Genomic DNA, 14,292 nt, shown 5'->3' with positions numbered 1-14,292 from the left:
CCCCTGCAGCCATGTTTAACAGAGCGGGACAGATGTTTCAGAGAGTGGTTTGTCAAACCTCTCTGTGGACCACTTCTTCCCCTCTGTTCAACACCTTGCCTGGGCCTCTTTCCACCCACGCTGCTCACTTGCCAAATGGCCTGCTTGCCCACTTACCTGCATGCTGTTATGCTGGAGTTGGCATGGCTGCCTACTGGGGGCCATGTGAACTCCAGCGTGACAGCAGCCTTACGCTTCTATTTGTATAGGAAGAAATGTGAATTGTCACGTGGAATTATTATGTTTTAAAATTGCAGCTTAATGTGTTCTTGCAGAATGCCTGCAAAAGTGACACAGGCTGCAAACAGACTGATTCACTCATCCCTAGGGTTGGCAAACTCTGAGAATGATGACATCACATCCATCTATCTTTTACTGGATGTTTACCAGGAAAACCGAGAGAGAATATGCTGTTGCTCTTCTCAATTGCAGCCCATGCATCATTCATAACACGTCTTGCTTGCCCTTTAGTCTCTCACGCTCAGAAAGAAAGAAGGCAGCTATTTAGTAGGTAGCTGGTAGTCACAAGGGTCAAATCTGACATTCAAGCAGGCATATCTTGATTTTCTCTTTTCAGAGGAAATAAATAGTAAGGCAGGGATGCTCAGTGCTGGCTTCACCAGAACCCCACAATTCCTAGCTAATCTGAATCCATTGCAAAGTTTGAACATGCAAGATTTTAATAGACAAAAATTACCCAGGAAGGCTCTAGATAAAGGAGCACTTGGGACTTTATAATCTAATTCTTGCCATTAAAAGACAGTGATTGCAGAAAGCCATTGATCAAGCAACATGCTCATTCAATGGCATATCTAGGTCTCTCACCCACAGGAGGGCTTGTGGGGGCTATCATTCTTCCAAAGTTGTTTTTTGAAACGTACAGAAAAGCAAAGCAAAGGCACCTCTGTTACTTAGAGGAATAAACTCTGGGTAAAATGGCACTGTCTTGGTCAAGCAACGAGGCATTATCTGCCTTGGACTCAGAGTTTCTGTGAGCACAACTCAATTCACAGGACACTCCTGCTGGAGGCAGGGGGCAGGTGATGTTTGCCAGTTCCTATTTCCCTCTGAAGCCCCCCTGTGCACTCTGAACAATTGAATGCGTAGGGGATCCTCTAAAACAGTGAGAGGGGGAAGAGGAGGGGTGAAATAGGGAAAAACGACCCTTTCCCCCTTCCTCCAGTGGGAGCTTCTGATGGATCTCAGTCCCTTCCACAAACATTAAGAGTCCTTCAGTCCACTGAAATGACACTCTGGGCCCCACCACTGTGCCGCTGCCAGCCCTGCCGGGGCTTTGTCTGTGCCACTGCCACAGTGCCCTCATTGCTGCAGCCTCACTGCTGCCACTGCATCATGGCAGCATTGCAGGTGCAGGTGCTGTCACAGACGGATTTAGGGCAGCGTGACTGGCTCCACCATACTGGGTGCTTAGCCTAGGGGATGCAGCAGGGCTTGCAACTACAGTGGTACCTCGGGTTACAGACACTTCAGGTTACAGACTCCGCTAACCCAGAAATAGTACCTCGGGTTAAGAACTTTGCTTCAGGATGAGAACAGAAATCATGCAGCGGCGGCAGCAGCAGCAGCGGGAGGCCCCATTAGCTAAAGTGCCGCTTCAGGTTAAGAACAGTTTCAGGTTAAGAACGGACCTCCAGAACGAATTAAGTTATTAACCCGAGGTACCACTGTATAACATAGTAAACTGAGCAGCAAGAGAAGGGTGTGTGTGATGAATTTTGGCCTCATACAGAGCGCCACTGAAATTTGAAAGACCCAAGTCCAGCCCTGCTGTAGTGGTGGGGCTGGCTGCAGTGCACGTATGGCGGGAGGCAGGGCCCCCCCCGGATCTGGAGAGGGGGTGTCATGATGGAGGTGGGGGTGTTGCTGGGGTGATTTGCCTACAGCGGCAAACGTCACAGGCCAGACCTGCTCAAGATCCAACACTGACCACTGTCGCCATCATTACCTTCTGTGTCACACTCTTCCCATCCCATAACTCTGAGATGAGGTTATATGCCCCGTCCTCATAGCATGAAGGTGGGAATCCTGGCCTTATCTCCCCTACCCCCCCCAAGCCAAATTTCTTTGAAGTGCTATTAATCAGCAGACTTGAAGTCACCGCCCATCAGCACATCCCCTGGTCAAGCCACATCTCTGCCTGCCCCACACCTGACGTCTTTCGAGGGAAACCATTTTGGCCCATATGGGCTGGAGCTTCCCCACCCCTGCCATAATAAACAGTGCAGATTAGCGCAATCTCCAGCCACAGTGCTTCTCCTTCCCTGCCACCCTCAGTGACTCTCGCCCTGCTGTTTCTGCTCCAGCGAAGGTGCCTCTGACACTCAGTCACTCGTCCTTTCCAGGGCCTTGGCAACCCTGCATATACTCACCCCAGCCGATGCAGAGGTAGAGGCTGAAGTAGCTGCGCTCGGAGAAGACGGCCAACACCAGCAAGTTGTGCAGGTAGAGCCCCTCCACCAGCAGCCAGCAATAGTTGGCCACAATGCCGTACTGCATGAACACAGTGGCTGCCCGGCACCTGGCTGCTGCCTGGGGGAATGGCAAGGGGTCAGTGAGAAGGGCAAGGAAAGTCCGGGAACTTTCAGCAAGAAGCTCCCCCCCCCCACAACCCAACCCCAGGGTCAGCTTCAACACAAAGTGGACTTGTCCCTTTAGCAGGCAGATGCATGGGGGCAGCAGTTTGCCACTCCCCATAGTTCTGTGGTTGGTGCGTTAAAAACAAAAGTCACCAGTACAGGAGCTTCGGTCTCAAGTGGCAGTAAAGCGTAGGACTTGGCAATGAGGCAACGGCTTGGATCAAGTTTGGAAGTGTAGCTAGTTCAGGCTGCTTGGTGAGAGCAAAGCGTGGTGGTTCTGGGTCCCATAACCATGAGTGAAGGTGAGTACTGAACCAGAGGAGGGTTCAAGAAGGTGCTATCGGGGATGCTATTGGCATGGCTTCATTTGAAGCAGGGCTTAGCCCTGAGGCCACTCTTCAATCCCACATGGTCCAGCCTTCCAGCAGTTTAATTCCAGACACCAGAAATTGCTCTTGCAGTCTGTGGGTATGTTATTAACTCATGACTGGATGCATCAGAGAAATGATATAGTCGCCAAACTTAGGTTTTGCTGGGATTTATGGATGCATTACAAGCTGACTTAAGCCTTGTGAAAGCTCTGAGAAAACATCCTATGTCTTTCCCCCCTTATTTGCTGGGTCTTGTGAATTTGTAGTAGTAATAATAATAATAATTTCCCGCCCATCTGCCTGGGTTTCCCCAGCCACTCTGTGCAGCTTCCAACAAAACACTAAAATACAATGACCTATTAAACATTAAAAGCTTCCCTAAACGGGGCTTCCTGCAGATGTCTTCTAAAAGTTTGGTAGTTATTTTTCTCTTTGACATCTGGTGGGAGGGCGTTCCACAGGGCGGGTGCCACTACCGAGAAGGCCCTCTGCCTGGTTCCCTGTAACTTGGCTTCTCGCAGCGAGGGAACTGCCAGAAGGCCCTCGGGGGTGGACCTCAGTGTCCGGGCAGAACAATGGAGGTGGAGATGCTCCTTCAGGTATACTTGTATGTGAAAACAACTACTTGGGAGTGGGGCCTAGTGTGTAGCTACCAAGTAGTGTAGGCAGGGGTTGTTGGGTTAGCATAATTGTTTATGTGTGGTGGAGAGGGGAATCAACTGAAGCTCCATGCTCCCTGGGGAAAGGGAACAAGGGAAATGAAAATTAAAACAAGTGTAAAAAGGTGGTGGTGGGGAACCAGGAATGTTTAACTCACCTCGTCACTCGGCCAAAGACCCACACTGTAGTCGTCAATCTTCTGGTTGAAGTGAGTGTTGAGCAGCTTGTCGATGATAAGCACCGAGATGCCCTTCAGGATGAAGGAGGCGAAGAGGTTCATGTGGATGTAGTTGCGCATGCAGTGCAGCTTGCTGGAGAGCAGGGAGCTTGTCAACAACGCCTGTCCAGCATGGCCAGCACCATGCAGCCAGTGCCTCTCTCCCAGACCTTCCTCCCACTCTTTGCACCCTGATCTCTCTCTTTCACCCCACTGTACTAACCCCCCACCCCACTCCTCCATGCCTTGTGTTCTCCACTCTGCTTCTCATCCCACACCTACGCATTCACCCATGCTCTGCTCTCTCGTGAACTGTCGTGTGGCTTACCAGGAGCTCCTGGCCAATCTGGAAATATTTTGCAGATTTTGACCAGAAAATATTTTAATTAAATCCAGACCAAAGTGACCCAGGAAGGCACTTTGTTATGGGTGGTGTTAAGAGACCCCTATTCCCTTCACAATGCTACAACTCCCAGAGAGGTTTAACAATCAATCCCTCTTCCCAGGGAGCTCTGGGAATTGTAGTTCTGTGAAGGGGTCTCCTAATATCTATCAGCATCCTTAATTTTCAGCTCCTAGGATGCTTTGGGGAGAACCGGGGATGTTTAAAGGACTATGATGCTGCTTTAAATATATAGTACAGATAGGGCCATATTTTCTCTCTCTCTGTCACACACACACACACACACACACACACACACACACACACTCTTCATTCAACTGACGTAAGTACACACCCACACAGTCATATATTTTCATCACAAGTACACAGCAACATGCATACTTCCCAAAGTTGCATTCTGACATGGCTGCTTTCTCTACCACAGGGATAATTTTTATCTGGTGCCTGCTAGCAGAGAGACCCATGACATTCCTGATCTTATACTTTTTTCGAGACAGGTAATTAATTTGTGGTCTTGATGTGTGTGCACTTGCTGAACGCGATTAGGGATCCAAACGGATCAACCCAACAGAGTAAATGTAAAAACATCAGCAACAACCATGTGGTGAAAAAAAGAGGGTTGAATGAATCCACCTCAACTTTCTCTAATAAAATATATTTTTAAAGAAACACAAAACTGCATTGTATGTAATTTGTCTCACTCGGTCAGAAAGCATGCAAAGTGTTGGTTTCTGCCAAATATGTTAATATGTAAAGAGCAATTCCCAGCATCTCCAGTGTGGACGGATCCCTTCCAACTTAAAAGAGCTCCATCTCCACCCAACCAGATAGGATCACAGAATTGTAGAGTTGGAAGGGACCCTGAGGATCATCTAGTCCAACCCCCTGCAATGCAAGAATATGCAGCTGCCCCATACAGGGATCAAAGTTACAACCTTGCATTATCAGCACCATGCTTTAACCAACTGAGCTGTCATCTCACTTCTTTCCAGGCAGACCTGCAGCCATCCCACTTCTTTCTAGGACCAAATGAATTCTGGTCTGACAATCCCACTTCCCGGTTCCCTCCCCCTCACTGCTTTGGGCACTGTCCCTTAATGTGGTCACCCCCATCACCATCACCCCCACCCCTCCCAGGACAGTTCCCAAGGCACCTGAAGCCCAGCAGCACAGCCAAGGCAAGGATCAAAGTGCAGAGTGACACCGAGTAGCCAACCGTGTACATCACCTTGAAGCTCCCGTAGATCTTAGCAAACCACTCCTGGAAGTAGAAAGAGAGGAAAGAGACAATTTGAGGCCTCAAAGGGATAGTACTAATCCTGATAATCTATCTGCTGTTTAAAATGGGTATAGTAAAGGCAAAGGGACCCCTGACCATTAGGTCCAGTCGTGACCGACTCCGGGGTTGCGGCGCTCATCTCGCTTTATTGGCGGAGGGAGCCAGCGTACAGCTTCCGGGTCATGTGGCCAGCATGACTAAGCTGCTTCTGGTGAACCAGAGCAGCGCACAGAAACGCCGTTTATCTTCCCGCTGGAGCGGTACCTATTTATCTACTTGCACTTTGACGTGCTTTTGAACTGCTAGGTTGGCAGGAGCAGGGACCGAGCAACAGGAGCTCACCTCGTCGCGGGGATTCGAACCGCCGACCTTCTGATCAGCAAGTCCTATGCTCTGTGGTTTAACCCAATTTGAGGCCTCAAAGGGATAGTACTAATCCTGGTAATCTATCTGCTGTTTAAAATGGGTATAGTACGTTGAGTACAAAGTCAACGGAGGTGGGGAATGTTCTTGCAGACAGCCCCCAGGACTCATTTAGCTAGCCATGCTCTCACCTGCTCTAAGATGGTCTCGTTGTTCATCACACACTGATGAGCATCGCGCAACGACTTCCCTTCGGGGGTGGTCACCCATTGTCCATCTGGGTCACACTTCTTGAATACATAGCCATGCTTCACTGTAGGGAATGAAGGCATAAGGCAGGCTTCCTCAAACTCGGCCCTCCAGATGTTTTGAGACTACAGTTCCCATCATCCCTGACCACTGGTCCTGCTAGCTAGGGATCATGGGAGTTGTAGGCCAAAAAACATCTGGAGGGTCGAGTTTGAGGAAGCCTGGCATAAGGCAAGAAGAATAAGAAGAACCCCACTGAATCATAAGGCCCACCTGGCACAGCATCCCGATCGCAAAGAAGCCATCCAGTTGTCTACACAAAGCCCACCAACCAGAACCTGGGTGCAACAACCATCTCCCCACTTGCAGTTCCCAGCAACTGGTATTCAGAGGCATATTGCCTCTGTCCATGAAGTCAGAACATGGCTAGTAGTCACTGATTGCCTTATCCTTTGTGATCTTATTAGAATTATTATTATAACTCCACCCTATACTTGTTCTGACCGTTTGTTGTTATTCCTCTGTGCCTTCCCACAGTCCCCATCTCCTGCACCCTCAGTACTTTCCCCTCATCCTTCTCTAGTTTATTATCATCCCGATCCCTCTTCATTCCTTTCCTGTCTATTTACCCTTCTTAGGGCTCAGCCACACTTTCGTTTGTCCCGTGATTTCTAGTATTTTGTATCACTCTGTTATAACAGGTCCATAGGTTTTTGCTTTGTCCCACCACTTTCCCTGGGAAAACCTGTTGTTTACTGCTGAACTGGAACAAATGTCATGAGGAAAACCCAAAGAAAAATGTGTCTCTCTTCTGAACCAGTCCTAAAATAGTTCCTGAATTGGATTCTGCATGCTTTCCAGGAAGCTGTGTTGTAGGAAGTCTGCTCCCACCTCCATTCCTTCTCTCCCTGCCTACCCCTGTGGGATAATTTTTCCAGTTGTCTCCCCAGCTTTGAGCACCCCACTTCTAGTTTCCTCATCATGCTTAAAATGATTTTTTTTTTTAGTTTACTCTTCCTTGTTTGGTGCTCATATTAAAATAGTGATCAAGTGATATATGTGCAAAATCTGTGTGCCCCAACTCGTTTGCTTTTATTGGTTGCAATGGTTCCAAAGGCAGCTTTATTTTCTGCCTGTAATAATACGTAGTAAATACTGTAGTACCTTGGTTCCCGAATGGCTTAGTTGACGAACAAATTGGCTCCTGAATGCCACAAACCCGGAAGTAAGTGTTCCAGTTTGCAAACATTTTTCGAAAGCTGATCATCCGTTTCTGCTGTCGGCATTGTTTCCATGGCCAATCAGCCAATTGGTTTGCAAATGTGTTGGAAGTTGAATGGAGTTCAGGAATGGATTGAGTTCGAGAACCAAGGTACCACTGTAATACGTATTGGAACAGAGCCGGCTCACCAATGAGGCGGGGTGAAGCACCTGCCTCAGATGGCAGAAGTGCTTTGGAGGCACTCTGCCTGCCCCGCCGTTTCTGCCACTGCTAGAACAACCCTCTCTCACTGGCAAAAAAGAGATGTTCTGGTGCATGGCATCTCCTGGGGTAGAGAAGACGAGCAGCAACACCTGGAATGCCCTGGCTCTCACCGAGCTTGGCAAGGAAGTGGTGTTCCTGTGCATTGCATTGCCACTCCCCACCCCCACGGGGTGGGAAAGATGAGTGGCAGTGCTTTGAAGGCGGCATTCCGGCAACAGTGAAAGTTGGGGAGCAGGGAACAGCGCATTTCTGTTTCACCTCAGGTGGTGAAACGGGATGGGCCATCCCTGTACAGTGGTACCTCGGGTTACAGATGCTTCAGGTTACAGACGCTTCAGGTTACAGACTCTGCTAACCCAGAAATAGTACCTCGGGTTAAGAACTTTGCTTCAGGATGAGAACAGAAATCGTGCAGCAGCGGCGCAGCGGCAGCAGGAGGCCCCATTAGCTAAAGTGGTGTCTCAGGTTAAGAACAGTTTCAGGTTAAGAACGGACCTCCAGAACGAATTAAGTTCTTAACCCGAGGTACCACTGTAGTGGAAATGTCCTGGCTCCTTTTGTGCATGTTGAATGATTATCTGATTATCCAGTTTCCTGAGTATCTGGCTTTTCTGATTTTCTGACTCTCTGCCACAGGTGAGTGGAACTGAAAGTGGAGACAACTTTAAAAGCGGACTACTGATTATAGGAAGTATGAACAGGAAAACATGGGGTTTCAAGGGTCTTTCCCTAAGGAAAATCAGAGGCAGAAATCACAATTGGGAACACCAAGGCCTGGACCAAATTGAAAATGGCGCAAAGAGGTATGGACTTAAGGCAAAGTGTGGCTGGGCCCTGAGTAACTCTCCCATGTCACTTCCTTCCTTTGCCCCCCTGCCAAGGGCACAGGCCCATTCCAGTCTTCTTCTCCCCCCAGTGCACGCACCTTGGTCGTACCAGGGCAGGTACCAGGGGCAGGAAACATTGACAGTGCTGTTGGGCAGTGCATCAGGCCAGCATGAGTACTTGTCAAAGGTTCGGTTGCAGACCAGCTCTGTCAAAGAGAGGAGGAAACTTAGGATCTGCATGTGATACGGTGGTCGGAACAGCGGGTTATACGTGTGTCTGAATGTGTGTGCAACTTCGTCCTTATTTTTCACTCTTTCTTTAATTAGGAAACTTTCCCCACATTCATGTCCCTCAAGTGTTTCATCAACCAACAGAATTTGCCCTTGGAACACATATGGGACCCTTGTTGCCAGCTTCACATGCATGTGTCTGCACACACAACTGCCTAGTAATTCATCCACAAACCTCACCTCCACTCAGCCTACCCTTTGTGCTCTACTGCTGTCTGAAACAGGTTTTACAGCAACTTCTTGAGAAAAAGAAAAAGAACCCCTCATCTTTTGCGTATGCTGATTTATGAAACAACACTTGCCTCTGGGACCCAGCACTGTAGGTAGCTCATTTTCTCCCTCAAGCTTGGCATAGGACCGTAGCTTAGTGGTAGAAAGAATGCTTTGCATGCAGAAGGCCACAGGTTCAATCCCTGACATCTCCAAGTAGGGCTGCGAAAGACGCCTTGGCTGAAATCCTGGAGAGCCACTGCCAGTGTGTGGGGAACGTTTGACCCTCCAGATGCTGTCGAACTATAACTATCAGCCCCAGCAAGCATGGCCAATGGACAGGGATGATGGGAGTTGCAGCTGAGCAACATCTGGAGAGCCAAGGCTTCACCACACCTGGTATAGACTGACTCAGTGTAAGGCAGTTTGCTATGCCCCTTAAGCTTCCAAAATTCTTGTCTCGTTTCCACAGCATGCACAGATACATGTGGTTCCAGCACTCAGCTGCTCATTGCCTAGCAAGGAGGCTGAGCTTAAACAAACAAACAAGCAAGAAAAGCAGCTGGGTGGAAAAACTGACCAGTGCCTTTAAATGTCCATTGCACTTCAGAGTGATAAATGTCCAACTCCCTCCTTGCCCCCATCCCCTACTTCAGTGCTCTGATGCCCAACCTCCAGGGGGCGCTTGTCTCACCAGTGGATGGTGGCAGAAGGCTCATGTTGTGGTAGCACTCTTCACTATAGGCCTTCCAGCTCTCAAAGAGGAAGTCCATGATCTGGGCTGAGGATCCCTGAAGGAAAAAAGACAGCAGAAGGGAGGACCGGCCTGATATGTACGTGCCTGTCAGGCCTGGGATGGAGAGGGGCTGGGGAGGGTTGGGGACCAAGGCCCTTACCTGAGGGCACACCACCAGTGCCAGCAGGATACTGAGAAGACGTGGCTGGGACATCCCTCTGCAGGGCTGCAAAGCCGCATTGGGATGTTCCCAGAGCTGCTGGCTGCCTACAGAACGTCCTGTGGCCGGTTTAGCAGAGCCCTGCGAAGGATAAGATAGAAGGAGAAAAGAGGAGCACTTAAGTCTTGCAAGTTTCTGACTGCCCTTCTGCAAACTCTAGGCTCCAGTACCCTGGCTCCAAGGTGGATGACGCACTCTGCAACTGGGTTTGTTGGGCTACATCCAGGAAGGCTGTCCGGTGCCAGGAAATTCTGGGCTGACAGGGACCTGCTAGGAGTGAATATGGCCACTGCAGCCTCCGCCCAGATCAGGTGCTTGGTGCTTGTTGGTGGTTTGACCCTGCCTCTGGTTGGTGCGGGGAACCTTCTGACCCTCACTGCAGCCAGGAGGAATTGAGGACGCCCAATCTAGGGGGCTGCTTCAGATGCCAGTCACTGTAACAGGAGCCTGTTTGGGGGTGGGGAGCTATTTCAGGGCTGGATTTGGGTGCAGGCCAAGTGCCCAGGGAGACTTGATCCACTACAATGCAGCACAGGAGGGCTGCCCTTTTCTTGCTCGTCTCCTCAGAGCACCAGCATGCAGAGTCTTCCCTGCCCCACAGGCAAGCTTGCCAAAGTCTGCAGCCGGTGCTGGGGAGCAGCAGGTAGCCCAAAACAACAGAGCACGAGAAAAGAATCCCAAAGCCTTTGCATAGCTAGGCTAGACAGTGGCTCTCTCGTACAGTCGTACCTTGGATCCCGAATGCCTTGGTACTGGGACATTTTGGCTCCCGAACGCCACAAACCTGAAAGTGAGTGTTCCAGTTTGCAAATGTTCTTTGGAACCCAAATGTCTGATTGGGATTCCACGGCTTTGGATTGGCTGCAGGACCTTCCTGCAGCCAACCAGAAGCTGTGCTTTGATTTCTGAATGTTTTGGAAGTCAAATGGTCTTCTGGAACGGATTCCGTTCGACTTCCAAGGTACGACTGTACTAGCAAAGGGAAACATGGGTGCCTTTGGGGATAGGATGGGCCCTCTCACAGGGACACCTCTGTCTATGGTGTTGATTGGCAAAATAGTCTTGCCTTGTGGCCAGAGAACAGCAGTACTTTGGATTAGAAGGCAGGTATGTGAGACAGAGAGAAAGAGAGAGGGAGACAGAGATGTGGGAAGAGGGGAAGATAGCAAAGAGTTCTGGAAATAATGGTTGCATACACAGCATACATTTAAAACACATTCCCCTTCTCAAAAGAATCCTGGTAACTGTAGTTTGTTAAAGATGAGGGTAATTGTATCTCTGTAAGAGGTAGACGACAGTTCTCTGGATTTGGGATGTGTCTGTGAAATGTCTGTTGAATGTAGGCACTTACACTCAGCCAATGTATCTGGGATCCAGAAAACCAGGATTGCGCTGGTGGTTCTGATGTTGTGCTGTCTGCAGGGATCCAGCAAAGGGCAGTGTAGCTGTGCTGTCTGTGGGGTGGTGCAGGCAGCGACAGAATGCCACACCGAGGTACCAGGGGTCTGTGTGTGTGGTGTCTGCAGTAGGCAGTGCACGTGGGAAGGAGGGTAGGGCTGTCTGTGCATTGCGTGGTGGGTGAGATGAGGCTTGCTGAAGAGGACACATGCCCTGATGCCTGGAGCCTTGATCTGCTCCTGGACAGTGGCTTGTGCATTCCATCACCATGACACTTCCTGTGCTCCTATCAGCAGGGACTCTCCTGATACAGAGTCAACTTCTCCCCACCAGTCCGTGTCTAGGAAAACATTTCATAGGGGGAGGGAATGAGGGGGAATGTGCCAGTAGCGCTGCCCCTGGTCTGTTTACAGCTCCTGGCATAGCCCAGCTTAAGGCCAACGAGGCTGTTAATCATTAACGCCCTCCAGGGATCTCCTGGCTCCAGATGAACCCAGGGATGTTGTTGCCTCCTAACCCCACAGCCTTCATCCTACTGCCGACAAAGGCCCCCATGTGTTCAGAAGGCTGGACTCCTTGGCTGAAAGACTGTGCTGTGTGTCCTTGTGGACGGCTGTTGGGCAATGCCCGCCATGCTGGCAACCCATCCGGGATAAACTCAGATTCACACCAGAGCTAAATCCTTCAATCCCTCTCTAATCTGGTTAAAGGGCTCCTGAATGGGATCACAGTGCTCCGGACACAAACCAAGTATTCTTGCCGTGTGCCTTGGAACAGACGGGCCGTGCCTTTGGCCCAGATGCGGCCGGAACTTTGCTGGGATTGTGAGAATGACCTTCCGGCTGTCCTGTGAAGCCAAAAATAAGCACTTGGCCTAAAAATGCCTGTTCTGGCCTAGAATGAAAGGCTCCTCGTGATCCACTAGGTCCATTCTTCAGCATGCGCTGAGCAAGAAACAATGGAAAGATCCCTGCATACGGAGGGCTTACTTTCCCAAGGGCTACTTCCCAGATTGCCAGTATTTACAGAATCTACACAGAACTCACAGGACCCTCACTGTTATGATATAGATTCAGCTAGCTAGCCGTGTTGGTCTGATGCAGTCAATATAAATAAAAAAATTAAAAAACTGTCCAGTAGCACCTTAGGTAAAGGTAAAGGGACCCCTGACCATTAGGTCCAGTCGTGACTGACTCTGGGGCTGCGGCGCTCATCTCGCTTTATTGGCCGAGGGAGCTGGCGTACAGCTTCCGGGTCATGTGGCCAGCTTGGCTAAGCCGCTTCTGGCGAACCAGAGCAGCGCACGGAAACGCCGTTTACCTTCCCGCCGGAGCGGTACCTATTTATCTACTTGCACTTTGATGTGCTTTCGAACTGCTAGGTTGGCAGGAGCAGGGACCGAGCAATGGGAGCTCACCCCATCACGGAGATTCGAACCGCCGACCTTCCGATCGCCTAGGCTCTGTGGTTTAACCCACACCAACTAAGTTTGTTTTGTGTGTGCATGCACACGAAAGCTTATACCCAGAACAAACTTAGTTGGTCTCTAAGGTGCTATTAGACAATTTTTAATTTTTTTAATTTGTTATGATATAGAGAGGGATAGTTAAATGGCAACATAAAAAAACAAACAAACAGCGGTGGGGGAGCTTTGTGAGGCCATTGGCCAAATTCCCTTCTCAGCAAACTTCCATGGGGCCACATTCCAGTTCTGGGCAGGGCCAGAGGCCAAAGAGGGCAGAGCAATGAATATAAACAATTCCTCTGTACAGTAGACTAGTGTCTAGTCACCTTCACACACCCCTCTCTGTTCGCTATCCAGACAACCAAGAGGCATTATCAAAGTGCAAGGACACATTCCAGCCAGGCAAAGCCACTCATGGAGGGTGCAAAGCAGAGCCGGTGAGGGTTGTGGCCTGGGGAGGATCCCAAGGGCCAAAGAGAGGGCCTGGAGGACTGCATTTGGCCCCTGAGCTCCCCCACTCCTGGAATAGGTTGTGGCAATATACAACTTCAGAATTGTTTTTCAAAATGTGAAATTCCTTTGGCAGGAGTCAGGGCTGTGATGGCCTCAGCTGATTGTCAGGGCTTTCATAGTTCTGTTTGTAGCACTATGTGAGCCCCAACAATCAGCTGACTATTGGGCACAAATTGCAGAGCTCTCTGCATGGACATGTGGACAAAAAGAGGGGGTGAGGGTCATCTGGTGCCATAGTGATGTTAGGTGATTGAGAGGCGGGGCTCTATTGTTGCATCAAGTACATGTTGTTGAATACACCAGTTTGGGGTGGGCATTCTGCCTCTCCCCCACAGTAGTTAAAAAAAACACAGGCGATCCAGTTCCTAGATCTTCTGTGTCATGTCTAGTTTTGTCCTGACAGTTGTAGTGCCTTTTGGACTGCGAGGATAGTTCAAAAACTAACAAGGCCATTATAAAAATCACAAACGGAAATGTGCTTCAACACAAACAAGTCTTTTCTTCCATATAAGCACCATTCGCTCACTTATTCTGGAGAATGCAGGCAACATTCCTTCTAAAGTTCCTCCACATTTCTCTGCACTGTCGGCTCATAGGCAGCCATTCTTACATTGTACATTGCAACGGCAGCACAAAACTTTCAGGCAGCACTACGGCCTTACCCAGTTTTCAGGTGGCATTCATGGATGTGGTTTGTGTGTGATCCTTGCCCCGTCCCCTGCCATTATATCCGGCTAATCTCCCATGCTCTCCTCTGTGCTACTCTGCTAGTGTTCTTGGGTGTAAATGCAAAACCTCGAAGTTTTATTGCTGCTTTCTCAATTTCATCAGTCCCATAAGGATTGCACCACGTGCAATTTCCAAGAAATAAGGCTGGAACTAGCAAAACACTGTTAGTCTTGGGGTTAATAATAATAATAAAGTACATAAAAATTGGCGGTGGTTGTCTGAAAGCATTTGGAGAGCAT

The 14,292-nt window shown here is 49.5% G+C and overlaps 1 protein-coding gene across 2 annotated transcripts in view; it reads right to left on the bottom strand.

The window, feature by feature from the left end:
- GCGR (glucagon receptor) overlaps nt 1-14,292 on the bottom strand; it is a 43,107-nt gene that overhangs the window by 7,437 nt on the left and 21,378 nt on the right. For both annotated transcript variants that reach the window (XM_028715830.2, XM_077924125.1), the window contains exons 2-8: nt 9,889-10,029; nt 9,687-9,783; nt 8,590-8,697; nt 6,121-6,242; nt 5,442-5,548; nt 3,825-3,978; nt 2,430-2,589 (exon numbers count right to left, since the gene is read on the bottom strand). In XM_028715830.2, coding sequence (XP_028571663.2) covers nt 2,430-2,589; nt 3,825-3,978; nt 5,442-5,548; nt 6,121-6,242; nt 8,590-8,697; nt 9,687-9,783; nt 9,889-10,029 — 889 coding nt within the window. The remainder of the gene's footprint in view (nt 1-2,429; nt 2,590-3,824; nt 3,979-5,441; nt 5,549-6,120; nt 6,243-8,589; nt 8,698-9,686; nt 9,784-9,888; nt 10,030-14,292) is intronic.

Source organism: Podarcis muralis, chromosome 2 (genome assembly GCF_964188315.1).
Source record: "Podarcis muralis chromosome 2, rPodMur119.hap1.1, whole genome shotgun sequence".
Lineage (NCBI taxonomy): Eukaryota > Metazoa > Chordata > Lepidosauria > Squamata > Lacertidae > Podarcis > Podarcis muralis.
The sequence above is the reverse complement of the archived record's forward strand: the minus strand, read 5'-3'. Positions and strand labels throughout refer to the sequence as shown.